The sequence below is a fragment of the Eumetopias jubatus genome, unplaced genomic scaffold (genome assembly GCF_037043125.1).
Source record: "Eumetopias jubatus isolate StellerSeaLion01/CBP00866 unplaced genomic scaffold, mEumJub1_p1.0 scaffold_12, whole genome shotgun sequence".
Taxonomy (NCBI): Eukaryota; Metazoa; Chordata; class Mammalia; order Carnivora; family Otariidae; genus Eumetopias; species Eumetopias jubatus.
The window spans coordinates 69853861-69873164 of NW_028274818.1; the positions used below are offsets into that span (position 1 = coordinate 69853861).

Below are 19304 nucleotides of genomic sequence, written 5' to 3' on the forward strand. Positions count from 1 at the left end.
CACACCTCACGGTGGCCTGGACCGAACGCACAGCCGCCGCCCAGCAGCAGCATTTTCCTTTCCTCCTTTGCCGAGTGCCTGGCAGCCAGGCGATCCTGCGGCCTTCCTCATGGTTGCTTTCACTGGGGTCACCGGCGGAACCCATGAGCCTGGGGACGAGGGTTCCTGGGACCTCCTGAGGGGCGACTGGCTTTGCCATGGTGGCTCAGGGCCACCGTGGCTTGGCCTGGGTATGTCTGTGGAGGTCTGCTGCCCTTTCTCCCACGGTGCCTGATGACCATACCCACTGGTACTACCCCAGCCCCTCTTCTGCTCCGACCGAGTCCCCCAACGGCCATGTGTAGGTAAAGCGAGGACATAGATGGGGGACGTGGGGGTGAGCCTGTGGTGTCACATGAGGGCCTCTCTTGCTGGCCCCCTACTCCCTGCAGGATCTGGGGGCCTCACAGGGTTGGGGCGTCAGGGCTCACCTCCTATGAGCTCCCTACAAGGCCTCGCCGTGGTAATACACCACGTGGACAGTATGCCTGTGAGCAGATCAGCTCAGGATGAAGTAGAAGCAGTGACGAGCAAAGCCTGGGCTCTTGTCTCGGCCGGAAGCCGCTCCCTCCTGCTCACCCATGTGCTGCGCCCCATCGGCCCCACCACTGTCCCCAGCGGGTCCCTCCTATGAGGCTCCTGCCAGTGGTGTCCTGACAGTGAATGAGGCAGGCCCTGCTGCCACCCGTCAAGGACTGGAGGGGTCCAGGTCACTGAGGACAGGCCGTGTGGCCCCCATCCTGGCCCCTGGCAGGCAGACAACAATGGGTTCTGCAGGCAGCTGACAGCACAGGGGGTCCCAGCCCCAACTCCTCACCTCACCCTAGTTTACAGAGCGTGTAGAAACAAGATCGACTGAGGGAAGGCCCCTGCTCCTTGACAGAGTCAGGGTGGTTCTGTTCCTCCAAGGGATCTGACCCAGAGGCCATACTCCCAACTTGATGACCAGGGCCCCACATGGTCATTGAGCCAAGACTCAGCCTGTCCTTGAAGACCAACTTAAGTGGCCTTGACCTCACACCATACCAACATCACAGGCACCTGGCCCCCTCCCCAGGATGTGGGTCACAGGCCCACCGTCTGCCCAAATCCTGCCCAGGGCTGTGTGAAGACACACAGGAACTCTGCCCTGGTGACCCCTGACTCAAGCCCTCTGAGGACGCACCCAGCTGGGGGAGGGGGGTGTCACCCAGCCTGTGTGGGCTCGCCTGGCCCTCTCCCTGCTGGCCAAGACTCCTTCTGTGGACCGAAAATCAGAGTTACAGGCCCTGTATCCACCCTGGTCAAGACCTGCAGGCAGAGAGGGCAGGCGTCGGCGCCAAGGGGATTCTAGCACGCACTCCCTCTGCACACGCTGGACACTCACAGGCCCTGCCCGCAGGTTGCTGGGGGCCACTGTGGGCTTGTGGTGGGGCCAGGACAGAATGGAGGGCCTCCTAGCTCAGCCCCTGGGGCCCCCCTCCATCCTGTAGAGCCAGAAACATTTCTTCTCTGGCCCTTTACAGGATATTAGCTCCAGGACCAAGGGAGGGTCTCATGGGCCCCTGGGCAGGAGGAGAGGGGAGTCTGGAGGGACGCGGGGAGATGTCCAGTCTGATACCCTGCTAAGCACGGCACCCGTGGGATGTCCCTGCCTCCAAGCTGGTTAACAGATGACACAGCCGCAGACACACCCAGGACTCCCCAGGTGGCATCTACTCGACACATTCAGGACTGAAAAGCCAGAAGAGACGTGAGCCTGTCGCAAGCACCTTTTACACAAGAGCAGGTATAAGTCACTTTCCTGTACGGGAACCATAAGCCAGGGGTGGGAGACACGGAAGAATATGTCCCATCTGACAGGTGGCGCTCTAGGCGTGTCAATGTTTTTGCGGCCAACAAGAGTGAAAGGGCAGCTGGCAGGCATTCACCGTATACAGGGACAAGTGGATGAGGTCGCTCTGACCGAGTGCCCTCTGTTAATTCGTTCACAGGGAGGCCTGGTCCCAGCCCCCCACAAACATGTGAGCCGTCAGCAGGGACAGGAATGTCCAGAGGAGCTTGGACCTGGGTGGGGTCCCAGTAGAGGACGACTGCCTAAAGCTTGGGGCCGAGGTGGGGGAGGGGACCATGGCAATCTGAGGACAGCAGGACTCGCACCTCCCCCCATGTCTGTTTGCCGTGATTTTGGGGGCAGGGCATGTGGCAGAGCGACTCCCACTGTGCACTCTCCTGGCAGCATGTGGGGCCAGCCCCGATGCCAGGAGGGAGAATGCCTAGGCAGGAAGGACCATGGACGGTGGTGGAGGGACCAACACTCAAGCAGAATGGACACCGGAACCCACAGCCATGGGGGCCAGAAGCCCCATCTGCCAGCCCAGCACATGGAACGCCCTGAAAACTACCTTGTGACCTGCCTGTGCTCTGACAAGCAACCAAGCAGAAGAGGGCATCCCTGTGACCCCAGGCGTGGCCTCTAAGAGGCTGCAGCTATGGTACAGGGGCCGGTCCCCATGGACGGGGGGCAGTGGCGGGGCGGGACAGGGAGTTCGGCCTGCGGCCACCATGCAACCCAACCTACCTCATAGTGGAAGTCCATGCAGGTGAGGTCCCGCCAGCACCGGTCTCCCCGGATCTTGATCAGGCCCTGCCAAGGCAAGACAGACAGACAGGAACATGAGCCACTCTGGAGGCTGGCAGTGGTCCCTGGGGTGTGCAAACCGGCCACAGGTGGGAGGACCCAAAGGAAGCTTCAAGGGAGCGGAGGAGGGTATCTCCTGCCTGAAATATGTAAGAGGTAAGACGTAAATGAAGCTGTACTAGCAGCACATTCGGGGCTTCCTGACAGCCGAGGTCAAAGCGTGTGCGTGACACGTCCAAACTACTGGCTTCCTTGGATAAAGACAATACCTTCTGTGCTTTCTCGAAAACTCAGGTTGTCTGAGCATCATTGCAGGAATGTACTTCTGAGGCTTTAGAAATGGATAGGCTGGCAAAGCTACGGAAAGATGCCAGACTGAGGGAACCAGAAGGGGGCTGCGTCTCACCCACAATGGCAGCGAGCAACTCAAAAGCTCAGGTGCACTGGGCCAAGACCTCCCCAGTGGCTCGAGCGCTCACTACCCCCACGGGAAACCTGGGTGCCCGGGTCCACAAGCGTCCAGGTTACGGCTTTGCTGCCAGGGGCACAGGGCCATGGCTGTGGAGGAAAGCTCCCCTGAATGGCCTGCGGCCGAGCTCCGGGCACCTCCAGCACCATGCCCTGCCCCCCGCTTTCTCTTGGGAACTCGTGGCTCCCTTCCTAAGTCAGAGGCTGTCCTCTGCCAACTCTGCAAGCTCCGCTCGGGTCCCAGAGATTGAGTTTTGAGTCTTACATAAGAGCTGAATTAGGAGGTGAGGAAGTACGTGGAGAGAAACAAGCGTGGGATGCAGCTCGGCTTTCTCTTGTGATGCTGGTTTTTACAGCTGCGACTGTTCTGGGCCGAGTCCCACCCGGTCAGCAGATACAACCGCACAGGCCCAGCCTGGCACAGAGGAGGAGGGCCTGCCCTGGTTGGGGTGGCGCAGGTGTGTGGAAGGTGCAGAGAAGGGGCGCTGGGTTCTGGAGGAGGAGGGTGGGCAGCCATGGAGAAGCGGGGACAAGCTGGAGGAGGAACGAGGAGCAAAATGCAGACGCCCCAGGCAGCAGGTGTGAGGGAAAGTGAGGATTTGTGTGTCCAGAGCAGAGAAGACCATGAAAGGTTGTGTTAGACGAAGCCCACGAGCCCCTGGGCCGCAGTGTCAGTCAGGTTTGGGGAGGGACGGAGCTGGCTGGTCAGGGCCAAGGCCGGGATGACAGCCGTCAGGAGGGGTGGCACTGCCAGCAATGGCCCCAGGACCCTCGGCTCTACGTCCTCATGGGTGCCACGTGACCATGGTCTTCAATCCCATCGGCAGAACTGCCTTGCAGCAACATCGAGCTGAGTGGATACATACCAGGGGTGGTGGCCCAGGCGTTGACACTTAAAACGGACTTTCATGTGGGGAATGACCTTGGGGTGGTGAGGGCTCTGAGCGGGGGACAGGACGGTCCTGTGTCAGCAGGCCTCTGTGGCCATCCAGGCAGAAGGACCATCCAGGAGTTGGGACGTGTCGGGAACGTGGAGCCCACAGGATGGGCTGAGAGGCAGCATGGGTGTGGAGTGGGGAATGGCATGGACACAGCAACACTCAAAGGAGCAGGGACGAGACGCGACAAGGAGGTCCCAGGGTCGTGTGGCAACCCTTCAGGCCTCCACAGACTGAGCGGTGGTGCTCCCGCCATGCACATGGGCTCAGCAGGAGCTAAACGTGCAGCTGGACAGCCAGTTTACAAACCTATCCCCCAGAGCTCCTAGCACTCTGGCATCCTGGGCCCTGACCCACCAGTGGCTCTGACAAGGGGCGTGCACACAGCACACCCTCCGCCAGCCCGGCCACCAGGCCTCCCGGGGCCGTGCGCACCCCCACACAGAGCCACATGCCAGGCACCTGGGTGGTGCTATTTGAAAACTGGAGTCCCCGTCTTTCTGGAAAGTGGGTTTGCTTAGGTTACAACTGTGCCAGACACACAGCCCCTGGGTGCAACTCTGTGGTGCATTCGAAGAGCCACGTGCCCGCTGTCCAGACCTGAGTGTGTCTGTCCTGCGGCACAATCACACGACAGCCCTGTGAGCGACGCTCTGCTCCCCGCACCCCTCAGAATCCAAGAGTGGGTCTCTTTAGAGACTCAAACTAGGCAGAGAAGAAAAAAACAAAATAATTAAAATGTCATTCAAGTTCTAAGCTGATATGAGACACTTAAAGATCTGAGACATTCTTCCGGGAGCGGAGAGTAATTATATTCCTCCCCATCCACTGACTTCTCCCTATAGTGCAGATGTCAGATTTTCCACGGATTTTTCCTTCCTGAGTGAGCGTCAAAGGAACAAAGACTTCTGTCAGCCTTTTTCAGCCCAAAATTAATTCTGAAAAAATGGCTCAGACAAGCCAGTACCAGGCCAGACCCGAAGAGAGCCACGTGACCCACAGCTGTCCACCCCTGCTCTCTGGGGAAGGGAGGGTGTGAGGTGCTGGGACATTCCAGGCTGCCAGGGCAGGCTCAGGCCTTGCGGGGAGTCGGGGGCGGGGGGCAGGAGCATGAAGGCCGCCACCCAGGGACGCGGACAGGCCTCTCCAGATGCTCGCGGGTCCTAGGACGTGCTTCTGACACTCCCATTCGGAGACAGGAGGCCCAAGGCCTTGCCGCAGGAAGGACATCTGTTTCTCCATGCTGCATGCTTCACCCCGAGCTGAGGGTGAGGAGAGGCTGCCAGGCCTGCAGCTGCACCCAGGTGAGCAGCCTCCTCGTAGGAAGCCATCTGCAGCAAGCCCATCCTGAGTGCACCCTGCACCCCACTCTCTCACTGACCAGGCTGCCTCCTCCCTCTGCAAACGCAGGGACTGGGCTATGCTGGGGCCCCTTCCCTCAGAGTTCCAGAAGCCTCGATGACCCTGGGCTGTGCACAGTAACAGGCTCATGGGGTTGAGGAGGTTCCTGTGGGCAGGCCTGGCAGTCTGGGACACCACTCAGGCTTCCTGCAATCAATCTCCTCTGGGGGCTGAGCAGGCAAGTGGGGGGAGCTCTACGTCTTGGGTGAGTTTGAGGTTCATGGTCACGTGCCCCCTATTTGGCACTGGGGTCACAGGCACGTGTGGGCATCTCTAAGGAATGACCTGTCTCCATGCCACCCTGGCGCCTTCATTCTCGCGCTGTCTCGGGGTGCTGTTAAGCACTTGCCCGGCCCAAGAATAGCCGTATAGAAACCACCCCCTGAATCCAGCACGCACAGCGCAGTGAACGCTGCCAGGAGGTGCTGGAAACACAGGCTTGTTGGGGGGGGTGGGGTGACTGATGGTTTTGCATCGTCTCTGAAGCTGGCGTCTCTGCCAGTCGCTGGCCGTGCAAGGGGCTGCAGGGAGCGGGGGCGGGGGGGGTGCACCACAAGCGCTTGTGAGCCACGAGGACTCGATGCCATTTCGGCCAAGGCTGTTCCGAGCCAAGTGTCTGGAGATGGAGACAGGAGCCGAAGGGGTGAGTGTGGGGCTGTGAGCAGGGGCTGAAGCGGAGGCCAGAGTCCAGAGCACCACAGACCGCCCTTTCCAGAAGTACTGGAGTGTGTGGTCTGGCCCCCTGCGCGCTCACGGGAAAGCCCCTTGCTTCGCGGTCCGTGTCTGTGCAATGAAGCGGCTTGGAGTAAGTGCTCTCCTGTCTGGGGACCCCAGGATGGGACAGCAAGGACCTGGTGACCCCCACTTGGGGTTGGCCTTCATGGGGGTGCACTGCACTCACCCCAACAGTTACTTCATTATGTGTGACACAATTTTACTGGCAGCATCTGACTCTGAGGAAGGGCCCTGACTTCTCTCCCTGGTCAGAAGCTGCTTGGTGAGGTGGCTAGCAGCGCCTTTCCTGACCCCCCGGTGCTGGCCACGATTCGACTTCCACAGGGCTGCAGCACCTCGGCGACCCGCTCACGAGAGGAGCACACGAACACGGAAACTGCTTCCGGGGCAATTCCAGTTCACTCACACGGCAGCCACCGGGCCTCCAAGGCAACAGGAATCTTCCCTCCCACGGAAGTGGTGTGAGTCTCACGAGGGAGAGGCCGGAGGCCGAGGAGTGGCTTGACACCGCGGCAGCAAACAGCTCTGCTGCAGAGCAGACCCAGGGGGCCCGCGCGCTGCATGCACACAGCCACACCAGAGACTCCACGGCAGCAGCACAGACGGGCGTGGGTCAGGGTGTAGGGAGAGGCACGCCGCTCACTCCCAGCCCTGTGCCCACACACGGCTGCCGCCGGGCATCCGTGGTCAGGCAGCTGCCTTTGCTCTCTGGGGCAGGGGGCCCCCAGGCCTGGGGTGGCTGCATTGTTATGCCTCGCTCATCACCCCCAGGTGTGCGGGGTTTACCGGGCTGCACCTCACAGCAAGGGCCGCGAGGAAAACGTAAACCCATGACACCCTCTTAATCAAAGGCTGAGCTACAACTAACGTGAAACAAAACAGACGCATCATAAGTGTTCAGTATGTCCTGACAATTGCACACAATCAGGTGCCTGTCATCCCAAATGGGATGCAGCCGTCCATCCCACAGAACGTTCTCTGGGACCCCTTCCCAGGCTATTCAGGCCCCACTCACCAGGAGGCAGCTGCGGCTAGTGCCAACTCTGCCTGCTCCCGGATGGCCCCTTGTACAGACGCGCCACCCTTTACACCGTGTTGATGGACCCTTGGTTGTTCCCAGTCCTGGCTGTTGTGAACAGGTCTGCGGGTGCGTGCAAGCCCCCGTGCAGACATAGGCTCTCCTTTCTGCTGGCAAACCTGCAGGAGTGGGAGGCTGGCTCGCAGGGCAGCCTTGCCTGGTGGGGCCTGCCGGCCACTCTTTGCGAGGCTGCATCCCTCCCCAAACTAGCGCTGTGCCCCACGGGGCACCCGCCAGCAGGACGTGCTCATCCCACAGCAGACTCCTCAGATTTCTGTTCTCCAAGTGTGTTTGAGCCTAATGCCTGCCTTTCTACTGCGGTTTCTGTGTTCTAGATGTTAATTTTTGGTTGGGCCACTGCACTGCAAATATTTTTCACAGTCTGTGGCTTGCCTAGTCATTTTCTTAGTGCTGTGTTTTGATAACAGAAATTTTAATATCAATGAAGTATGTTTAGCAAAAAAAATTTTTAACGGTTATGGCTTTTTTGTGCCTGGTCGAAGAATCTTTGCTTACCCCAACGTAAGTGTGTTATCTTCTGGAACCTTTATTCTCCTGGCATTTATGTTTGTAAAACAACTCCTGTGCCTGCACCAGTGTTTGACCTTGTGCCTCGGTTGGAAATGGGCCGACCGTACCTGTGTGGGTGTGCTTCCGTAAGGTGTTCTCCCAAGTGTTCTTCTAGAACTTGACGGCGTTGCTTCTGCACTTCCGTCCACAGTGGTAGAGTTTGGTGCAGATGAAACACTACCCAAGTTCATTGTCCTCGCTCGCAGATTTCCCATCACTTCAGCACCGTTCGCTAAGAGGGGCTTTCCTTTTTCCACTGACTTGACTCGGGACTCTTGGTTGAGTATGAGCTGACAGGAGAGATGTAGTCCATTTCTCTAGCTTAGATCAATGCCACCCTTCAGTTTTAAATTAAGCTGTAAAATCAGGAGGTGTGTCTCCCAGCTTTGTTCTTTTTCAAAATTCTCTGTTTTTCCAGGAACACTTTACAGTCAGCTTGTTAACTTCTCCAAAAAGCCCACTGGGAGCAGGACAGGAATGGCCTCGAATCTGCATACGCACTTGGATGAAACAGATGTGGCAGAGACAGTGTTTTCCTACCTGTGACGCCTGGGGCGGGTCCAGGCTGAGGCCGCCGATGCTCTGCACTTGCTACACCCGCACCTTAGACGTCTGTAACCAGGCTCATTACCAGGCACTGGAGGTTCTCTTGGCCGCTGCAGATGGTATTTTCCAGATCTTCTCTTGTAATGATTCCTTCATCGTGCACAAAGTACAACGTGTGCTTCACAGTGACCTTGTGTCCCGCAACCTTGCGAAGTTTACGTATTCATTTCACTAGCTGCTTTTCTGATTCCACCAGGTTTTCTGCATCTCTAATCATGTGTGTGAACAACAGCGTCGTGGTTACTTTTCTGCCAAGCTTTATGTTTTCTCTTTTTCTGGTCTTCCTGCACCAAGACTTACAACACAGCGCTGAGGGTACTGGCAGGAACACACGCCGGTCTGGTCTGGCTGGGCATGAGCACTCCAATCCCCACCAGCCAGGATGGGCTGGCCAGGGTTTCAGATGCTGTCCCCGGAAGAAGTCCCCCCACCGTCACAGGTAGGTGTCAAACTGCATCATGTGCTTGTCTTCCATCTGCTGCTTTCTTCTATTACTGTGGTGAGTTGCACTCATTGGTTTAAACATGTTAAGCCAACCTTGCATTCCTGAGATAGACTGTGCCTTTTGATTTGTTGATGTTTGGCTAAGAGTTTCTGTGCCTTTGCTCCCGGGGGATGCTGGTCTCTTTCCTTTCTATAATGACCTCGTCAGGCTGGTTTCACAGTCACATAAAACGCAACCTGCGAAGTGTTCCTGCCTCCACTGCTTTCCAACAGAGTCTGGGTAGGAGTACTACTGTTCCCTCCTTAAGCATCTGGTAGATTCCGCTGGTGAAGCCATCTGGGCCTATACCTTTCTCTCTGGAAGGGGTTTTGATTACAAATTCAATGTATTTAACAGACATGGAGCTATTTAGGTTTCCTTTTTCCTCCTCCGTTTTGGGAAGCTGCATTTGTGAAGGAATGTGTCCATTTTATCCAAGCTGTCGCGTTTCAGGCAGCTGACTCTTATAGCAAGGGCCTCAGACGCAACCGCCTGTGGTCTGAGGACAGCGTCTTCTCCTGGTGCTGATGATCGCAGCCCGGCCATGGCTCCTGGCCTGCTGAATACGGACCTGAAAAATGTAGGTTCATAGGCCTCGCTTTTCTACATCTCAGATATGGCCTTTTTCTCTTGTAACAGGACAGTCTGCACACGAGGAGCATCGGAAGGGCCCCACTGCGGGTACTACAGCCATGAGCATGAGTGGCATGGGTGCTCAGCAGTCACACCCCTGCTGATGAAGCCGTGTGGGAAACACACTGGCATCTCTTCACTGCAGTCACTTGGGGGTCACCTAGACCTATGGAACAGGAAAGTTCATGCCGTGTCAGCTTCTGAGAGGTGCCTGGGGGCTCTGGCGCATGCCCTCCCCTTCCTGTTGCATATTCCATTCACTATGCATGCAAGCGACCTGCTCTGGCCACAGCAAAATACACAGCTTAGGATGAAAATGGCTCATTGCAGCTGCAATTTGGTCAATAAGAATTTAGGGTATTAATTTTTTTTTTTTTTTGAGGTGTGGAGGGGCAAAGAGGGAGAGAGAGAGAGAATCTCAAGCCGACTCCCCGCTGAGTGCAGAGCCCAACGACATAGGGCTCGATCTCATGACCCCAAGATCATGACCTGAGCTGAAACCAAGAGTCAGACACTAACGGCCTAAGCCACCTGGCTGCTCCCAGGGTATCAATTCTTAGCTCATATCATGTGAAGGAATAGTAAAAATAACTTACAGTCAGCAGAAGTGTAGTACACCACGGTGGAAGAACTGCAGAGAGTATATGCAGAAAAGTGAAAGCCACGCTAACAAACTAAGCACAAGCAGACAAAAGCTGCTGCACCCCCAGAAGTGCAGCCTAACGGCGCTGACTCCCGACGGCCACCCTCCCTAGTCTGACCGAGCTGCAGCGCGGGCCTCCTCAACCACGTCCTGCCTCCCCTTGGTGCCGTCCAGCCCCGCAAATCCCCGGCAACACGGACACGGCCTCACTTCCCAGGATTTCAGCAACTGAGGTCTCAGCCCTCAGCACAGCACAGGACAGTTGTGGCTCTAAAGCCACGTGGGAAGCCCACTGCCTGGTCCGACTCAGCATGCAGAGGCACCAGACGCAAAGGGTCGGGCTTCGGAGACCGGCTGCGGACACGCTCACCTGCTCCGGGACGAAACCGGCCAGTCCCAACAGAGCTACAAACACACGTACATATTTCTGTCTTGACAAAAGCAGAGAGTTGAGAGCGAAGTGAAAACCTTTTTAAAGCATAATTAAGGGCAAACTATTATCTTAAATACAGTGACTCAGACACCCACGCTCTTTGCCATTTTCTGCAAATGAAAAAGATTCTCCACACTAATATGGTTGAAATCCATGCGTTTAAAAGAGAAAATTGAGCTGAAACATGCAAGAAACATTCCAGAGAAGCATCTGGTGCGCGTTTGCCCCATTCCAGTGGGAAGGCACAGGTGAACATGCTGAGCAAACCTGTATCTTTGCCCTGAGGAGGAAAGTCCAGTGGGGTCATCTGCATCACCTGGCTGCTCGCCATCTCAGCAGCCTGAAGTGGGGAGCCCCGGTCACTGGAGAAGCCCCAGCAGGCTAGCTCACAGCTGCATGAGGGAGCTGCCAGAATCTAACACGTCAACAGTAGGGTGACGGCTCAGGTCATCATGTAACCTCTGTCAGCGGGTGCCAAAGCTAGGAGACGAAGCGGGACGTCCCACCCCATACTGCCCATGCCTGCAGTTGGTGCAGAGAGTTGGCCAGGAAGCTGGATCCTGTGGTCCTGTCTCGAGCTGCAGCTTCCGGCTGGGCTGATGGTCTTTCCAGGGCTGGAAGGCACATGGTTTTTCGCTGGTGCTCAATGGAGGCACACCAAGGAAAACCTGCTGGTTTGTTGGTCTCCAGCCCTGCCCACAAAGACAGATGTCTCCGCTCTATGTGGGAGCTGACCAGCCATCTCCCCCTGAGGCTTCCCTCGGCTGTTCACCTCTTGTTAGGTTTCAAAAAATGATTTATGTCCTGCTGGGAAGCCTGGGGCTGAGGAGCTTTTGTGCACACGCATGCCTGCAGACCCTCACCCCATCAGCACAGGAGACATTCCGGCAGCCCCAAAGTTTCTCTTTGCCTCCCAGTCAGTCCCCACGTTGAATCCTGGAGGGGAAAGCTTCTCCATGGTGGCTGTGTGCTGGCTCTGCTGTTCTGGAAGGCCCTGCACAAGGACCCGTACCGTACATCTGACTTCTCTTCCCCAGCACGACACCTGCATGTCAGTCCTCATTCCTCTGCCCTGCTGAGTGCTTTCTATCCCGGGGAGTCAGCGTGGGTTGGTCCCCATCCTTCTGTGATGGGCCGTGGTTGGTTTCCAGTTCCTGGTGCCGGGGGAGGGCTTCTGTGAGCATATTTCCAGCTCTCCTGGGTCAGTCCTAAGGAGCAGAAACACCAACAGGGTGGAGGAGGCGACTTTGTAGGTTAAGTGCCTCAACTGCTCCCACACACTCAGGCCATTTCTCATGCCCGCAGGAGAGCAGTGCAGGGCAGTTCCTCTTGCTCACAGCCCTGCTGCCAAGAGCCCAACATCTGCGTCCTCCCAAATCTATAGGTTGAAGCCCCGGGCCCAGTGTGGCTGTATTTAGACTGAGGAAATAGTTAAGCGTTAGTGAGGCCGTAAGGATGGGGTCCTGACCTGACGGGATTGGCACACGCAGTTGAGACATGGGGGCTTTTCTCCACAGCAGAGGACATGGCAGGAGGATGGGTGTCCATGAATCAGAAAGAGTGCCCGCCAGGGACGGAAGGCCCTGGAACATGGGTCTTCAACTGCCAGCCTCCAGAACCACGAGGAAGTCAGCACTGTTAAAGCTGCTCGGCCTGCGGTATTTTGTGTAGCCCGAGCCAGGACACTTGCCGTCTGTAAGTTCAGCTCTTCCTGTGGGCACATGCAGCACCGTGGCATCTAGTTTCCCTGACGGCCAGCGAAGCTGAACAGTTTTTCAAGTGCTTGAAACAGCCATTTGCATGTCTTTCTTTGTGAAGTATCTGCTAAAACCTCCCCCTTTTCTTTGTTACTGGGCTTTATGTGTTCTTTACAGACCCACCCCAAACTCTCTGTCCGGGGCAGAGGCTGCAGCTCGCTCATCCTCTGCAAAGAACCAGACGCCCGGCACCACGTCGAAGACGCTGGTCTTTCTCAGTTGGACGGACTTGGTCAATTGTCAAAACTAATGGGACGGTGATTTCAGTGTGGGACTATTTTCGGACACATGGACTATGCCGTTTCAGCTGTTGGTCCTCATGCCCCCACCGCCCAGTCTCACTGACCATGACCTCTGGGAGATCCTGGAACAAGGGATGAGTGTCCTACAACTTATTCTTATTTGAGATTTTTCTGGCTCTTCTAGGCCCATGGTGTTTCCATACAAATCTAAGTCAGTTCACCAGCTTCTAAAAAGAAAATCCTTCTAGGATTACGTCTGGGTTGCATGAAATCCTCTGAGGGTTTGGGGACAGCTGGGCAGTGAGCAGTTCTGGGACTTCTGACTCACACATGCATATCTGTCTCCTGAAGCCTGCCTAGTTTCTCTCAGCAATGTCTGGTAGCTTCCAGGGTACGGGGCATCAGACTTCTGTTAAAATTTCCTAATTATGGATGTTATTAATGATATAGTTAAAATTTTGTCAAAAAAACCCCCAATGTATGTATTTAATATATTCATCACAAGGGCTCAACTGAGACTTAAGAAACATAAACAAAACAAAAATGACCCCTCAGATTAAGATACAGAGTCTCAGAAATGAAGGAAAGGACAGATCATTGAAGGAGAAGATAAAAAGACAACACAAGGAGAGGGGCTCCCCAGTCAGGGTTCCTGGCTGGAGACCTGCTTTGAGGTTTCTTGCAGATACTTCTTAAAGGCTGTGGGTTTTTCCAGAGCTCGGCAGCATGTGTGTACAAAGGGCCTTCAGCGTTGGTTTCTCCTCGCAGGCTCTGGATGGACACCAGGATGGCCCTGACGTCACCCTGGCAGACCCCTTGTCCTTCAGGGTGCCTGCGCTGATGTTACCCCGGGAGTCTGCGCTGGGGTGGTAGCAGGGCATGGGTGCGTGGTAGGGAGCCACTGGGGAGTCCCGGGGAAAGCTTCTACCTCAGATCTCCATGGTGGCCCCCGCCTGTTTGGAAAGGTCTGACTGAGGGAAGGCAGAGATTCCTCTGTTGTTAGACAGCATGAGGGCACTGGCTCCTGCCGTAGACTCTTGTCCACCGGGCCCAGGTGGCACCCCCGCTGGGCCTGGTTCCTCTGCTGGTGGTGGCTGGGTCGCGGCATCTGGGTGGCGTGGCCAGGGACACAGGAACTTGGGAGAGCACGACTGCGACTGCCTAACATTTTGTTTTCTGACAGCTTTCGCTAGCGTATGGAAATAGCACGGATTTCTGTGCGTGGTCTGTGACTCCTGGCCCTGGGTAACTGCATGCCTTCCTCCTGAGGACCCTGTGACTCTCCACATGCGTGGTCTCCTCACCGCAAAGACAGGTGCTTTTACTTCTTCCCATGTTCAGGGCTTTTGTTACTTTTTCTTGCTTTTCTGCACAAGCCACGATCTCCAGCACAATGTCAAGCAGATGTGATGAAGGTGGATGCCCCTGCGTGCTCCCCACCTCGTGGCAGAAATGTGCAGTCCCCCGCAGGTAAGAATTGTGTAGACGTGGGTGGTTTATGTATCAGCTTGAAGAAACCTGTTCCTTGTGTGCCAAGATGTTTCGTTAACTGTGAACCAGTTAACACATGCTTTCCCTCCGTTAGGATGATCGCAGCATTTTAGCTCTCTCCCGTATCTGGTAATTCACTGAACTACATCGGTTCATTTCTGTCCACTCAGTCCTGCATTCCGGGCAAAGCCCACTTGATTTAAATGCCTCATGCCGCTCAGGTGCTGCGGGCTTCATTTGCCAATAGTTCAAGAAGTTGTTGGTGCTCTTGAAGAATAGTGCTCTGGAACGTTCTTTTCTTGAAACGTCCTTGTCCTCCCTGGTCTCACAAACATGAGCTGGGAAGGCTTTCCTCTCTGTTTTTGGGATGCGCATGTGCAGGGTTCACACTGTTCCTTCCGTAAATGTTTATAAAACTGTTCATCAGTGAGGACTTCTGGGACTGGGGTTTTCTCAGTTGGAAAGGTGCTCAATTCCTAAAACTTATCAGATTTTCTGTTTCTTCTGTCAGTGCTGGTAATTCGCATCTGAAAGAACTGAACCATCTCCTCTAACTGCCTCCTTTGTACACGCCAAGTATGGAAGGTGTTTAACTTTGTATTGTAAAGACATCCTAGCACCCGGGAAAGCTGTACACGCAGCGTGGAGCCCCCGTGCACCTGTCACGCTCAGGCCCACGCCGTGAACCTACCTTATGTACCCCACCCGATCTCACCAGTTTTCCCATGGACGTCCTCCCCCTGTGCCAGGATGGCCCAGGGCTCCACATCCTTGTGTTGTGGCTGTGTTCTAATGGCTGTGGCTGTGTTCTAAAGGCTGTGGACCGGGCCTCAGTCTTTAACTGCACTCCATGGCTTTGGTCCTGGAGAATGTTGGTGAGTAAATTTGAAGAATGTCCTTCAGTCAGGGTTTGCGTGGTGTTAGTTTCTTATGATTAGATCAGAGCTCTGTGTTGGTGCAAGTCTGCAACAGCAGGGGTGCCGTGTCGTCCTCGGGGCTCCTTCTGTGCCCAGGGCCCTCCTCTTGGTACCCTGCCCCCCGAATTCCAGCAGGATGCGAGGCACAGAGCAGACAGAACCTGCCGTGTTTCCCTCTGAGCCCCACTGTCTGCTGTCCAGTGTGACGGGGGCTGCACAACGCACTGGGTCCAGTTTCCAGCTATTCAGAGAGAGCAGGGTAGCCCACTGCCACCACTCCTTCACGGCCCGGTGCAGCATGACACATAGGAGCCCCGGGGATGGGGAGGCCGCACTGACCCACTGCAGGAGCACAGTGGCCATGGGTGCACAGCTCCGGAAGAGCCCCCAGCCTCTCAGCACACTGGAGACGCTGCAGAAAACAGACACCGTGGCTTCTGAATCCGTGGTGCCAGTTCTGAGCCGGAGCAGGTCAGGGCCCGGGGCTTCTGGCTGCAGGCAGCTCCATCCTCAGCGGAGGTGACCGGCGCCATGTAGCTGCCGCTCTCCTTGACCAAGCCCGCTCTGCCTTTCTGCTTTCCAGCGAAGGAGGGTGAGCAGCATCCAACACACAGAATCGAGTAATTACACCTTTTAGTGCACCCGATAATTTTTATCCAGCTGGTGCGAAGAGTCAATCAAAATGCCATGAAAGGTGCTCAAGAGTGCTGTCAGGCACCGTGGGGACCGCTCACCTCCTGGCGTCATGAGCCTGACACATGGCAGCCCGACAGTGCCGCTGCCCAGAGCCCCTATGCTGGCTGTGCTCCATGGGGGCCCTCGCTTTCTACTCTACCTGACAAACCTGCTGTCCCAGGCGGGTCCCCAGGGAGCGGTGGGAACACTGCGCACGTTATGATTTCTAAAGGTAGCTGAGGAGAAAATCCAAAGTGAAGTCACAGACGGACATGGAACCACAGCCTGCTACTAACATCTGTGTGGTGACCAGACACAGCTAATAACTTCAGTGTTTGAGGAAAAGGAACGGCAAAGATCAGGACTCCTTTTTCACTACATGGACGCGGAGTCAGGAGAATGCGCCCTCCAAGGTGAGGTCCAGACACATGCTAAGCCCACACGGCTGCTCCAACCATCTGCACTTGCCCAGGGCTGGGCACGTTGCCGGCCACACCAGGGCCAGATGCGTGCTCCCGGGGCTTCCCACGCTGGTGCCCACGTCCCAGGCAGAGCGCCCACCTTCTGTACTCCGGCCGCTTCCAGTGCCCCCAGAGCTCCCAGCCAGAGCGCCCCCAGATGCAGCATTAATCGAACCGCAGGCGGTCATCACACCAGGATGAAGCTGCTTCAGCGTTCAGAAGGGTGTCTGAAACGCGTAAGCACGGGCTCCTGGCAATATGAAAGGAGCTGGGGCAGTATGTGCCCACGGGACTCCTGTGCTGCTCAAGGACCACCCATCGCCAGCTAAGAGCTGGCTCTGCTCAGGATCTGAGGGTAACACAGCGACAAGCCAGGCTCCCCCTGGCCAGACGGACATGGGGACCGAGGGCATCAGATGAATGGCAGCCACAGAGGGGTATACTGGCACTGGGCAGAGCAGAGGGGAAGGCGGGACACCCATATACGAACATCTGATGAGGGCAGCCACATAATCCCATGGGAGTTCACCACACAGTACTCACTAATTACACAGCGGGGGAAGAGCGGCTTCCCGGAGAACTGCCTGGGGCTGCCGGGGACACAGGGCACACAGCCAGCCAGCGTCGGGTCGCGGGGGACAGGGGAGACCGTGGGCCGTGCGGACTGGAGGGGACCCGGGTGCGGCAGAAGCAAGCTCTCTGTGAGCTCGTGCCGGGCGCTGCCCCCCGGCGAGACTTCACGTACCTGAATGACGAGGTGTCCAGTACAAAAGAAGCTAGTGTCCAGGACAAAACCCTAGATCTTACTAACAAAAGGAGAGAAGTGGAAGAGACCGTGAACACAATTTGCCAAGCTCTGTGCCTAGTTAGTTGGGGGTCAAGAGGAAGCATGTCACTCCTGATTTTAAGATTCAGAGAGTGTCTCTGAAAACTCTGAAGATGATAGTAGGCGGCGATGGAAACAGACAAGGGCCCCATGGAAGCTGGCAGCGGGGGAACCCTGGGCTCTAGGGCCCGGTGAGAGGGCGTGAGCCGGGAGAACACACGGCACCAAGCAGCCGTGCTGGGGTGCAGGGAGCCGCCGGCTCACCTGGCCTTTAGGAGACACTTCCTGAAGCCAGCGAGTGAGGCGTCTGCAGAAAGGACACAGCAGGCAGAGAAAAAGGAAGTTGGCGCAGCTTCTCTGGGGCGAGACTCACAGGGGACTGTGTGCCTTTCTGTTAGGAGTTAACTGGATGCTTACATAGTCAGGGCCAGGGTCCTCAACGAGAAAGCAAAAAAGCCGGGACAGCTAAAACAGAACCGCACTAGCATCCTGTTTTACAGCTCAGACAAGACCACGAAAGCATCCTGTCTAGCAGCCTCTGCAGGACATCTTGAAATAAAACAATTACCCATAAAACACTGGTCACTATCACTTCGCCTCCAAATGTCAGGTCATAAGACCACCACCATGTGAACAAAACCTGAGAGGGAGATGGGTGCATGATCAAAGGCCCGATTGGCACACCTTAGCGGCCAATCCACAGGGGCCCAATCTCAGGATGCTTAAGATAGTTCCTCGAAAGAGTTTATAAAAACCCCTTCATTAGAAGCTCAGAGGGCAACCCTCTCAGGCCCCAGTCCCCTCCCTCTCCGGCAGCTTTATACTTTTGCTCAATAACTTTGCTTTGCTGCCCACCACTCTTTGTCTGGTCCACCTCTTTGTTCTTCGAAGCAACATGACCAAGAACCACAGGCACTGAAGGGACAAAAATCCTGTAACACTTCTTGACCTGTTCCTGCCCTTGCTGATTTAAACCACGCAAAACGTTTCTGACGTTCCAGAAACCACCAGGAGGGCTGGCGGAGAAAGGTGCAGGTGCCGAGGGGCTCTTCCTATGAGTCTCCTCGTGGAACGGGCTCAGAGTCATGACGCGTCCCACAGAAAGTGCTTTTGCAAAGAGCTGGGGGGCCAAGGGCATTTCAAGGGCGCAAAAACAGGCCACAGAACTCGGAAAGTAACAGGAAGGGCCCAGCAGGCACAGCCCAGCCAACAGGGCAGCAAGGGGTGGCTCCTTTGCAATGCATTTCCCTGAAACATAGCAAATAAAAGTTCTACTTACTGCTCCAAGCATGATTCTGAAAATCAGCCACCGAAAGCCCCACAGAACAATCTGGGACGGGGGGGTCCCCGTGGGCAATCGAGACAGAGTCCAAAGAGGGCACAGGAAGATCCCCAGGAATCCTGTTTCCAGAAGCTGGGACTCCCATCCTGGAACGATGACAGTAAGAACACAAAGGGCCGTGTTAGCAACAGCCGGACATTCTCCAAAGAAGCAATTCCACCAAACTCCGTTGAACTTAAATGGTCCCTAAACCAGGGCAGGTGGTGTGACGACCTGACATGAAAGCTGAACAAAGAGTGGACTCTGGCCCCAGTCTGCGCTAGGTGAGGAGGAAGCCAGAGGGAGACGCAGGTCCAGGTATCAGGAGCTGCAGCTCCACTGCAGAACGTCAGGGTGCGTGCTGGGAGCCCCGCTGAGAAATGCGGTGAGCAGTATGTGCATGGCAGCGACAAGGGCTCCGTGTTCTCACAGACATTCCCGGAGCTGGGACCTGAAACAGGCTTCAGGCTACTGTCACTTGGCCTTTCTGCGTGCTGCACACATTCCCTTGGATCTCATTTTGATCAAAAACTTTATGCAGCATGAAAGATGCTTTACACAAGAGTCCACACACTATGGTTTCATTCACAGAAGGCTCTAGAATGAGCAAAACTGATAGAGAAGAAAGAAATGGAAACCCAGCTGCCAGGGATGCCAGGGTGACACCTGGTGGGGGTGAGGGGCAGGGGGTGCCTGGGCCGAGACTCATCAGAGGCACCTGAAGATCTGTGCATTGCACAGTTTGTGAATTTCTTCCTAAAACAAAACAACCAACAGACAAATCTGAGTTCTGAACCCAAGTGTTTAGGGCTGGACGGACAGCTCTTGGGGTCTGCAACTTGCTTTGAGACGCAGAGAAAGTTTGGATGAGGGATGGGGTGAACCTAGTGCAACCTTGGTGGTGGGTTTATGGGTTTCACTGTGCCCCTATTTGAAACTTTCCGTAGTTTGACATTTTTCATAATA

At 55.8% G+C, this 19304-nt stretch overlaps 1 protein-coding gene across 1 annotated transcript in view; it reads right to left on the reverse strand.

Moving 5' to 3' along the window:
* Positions 1–18440, reverse strand: part of LMF1 (lipase maturation factor 1) — a 43461-nt gene extending 25021 nt beyond the window's left edge. Inside the window, exons 1-2 of the mRNA XM_028111920.2 lie at positions 18297–18440; positions 2600–2665 (exon numbers count right to left, since the gene is read on the reverse strand). Of these exons, the coding sequence (XP_027967721.2) occupies positions 2600–2665; positions 18297–18308 (78 nt within the window). The 5' untranslated portion in view covers positions 18309–18440. The remainder of the gene's footprint in view (positions 1–2599; positions 2666–18296) is intronic.
* Between the last annotated feature and the right edge of the window lie 864 nt (positions 18441–19304).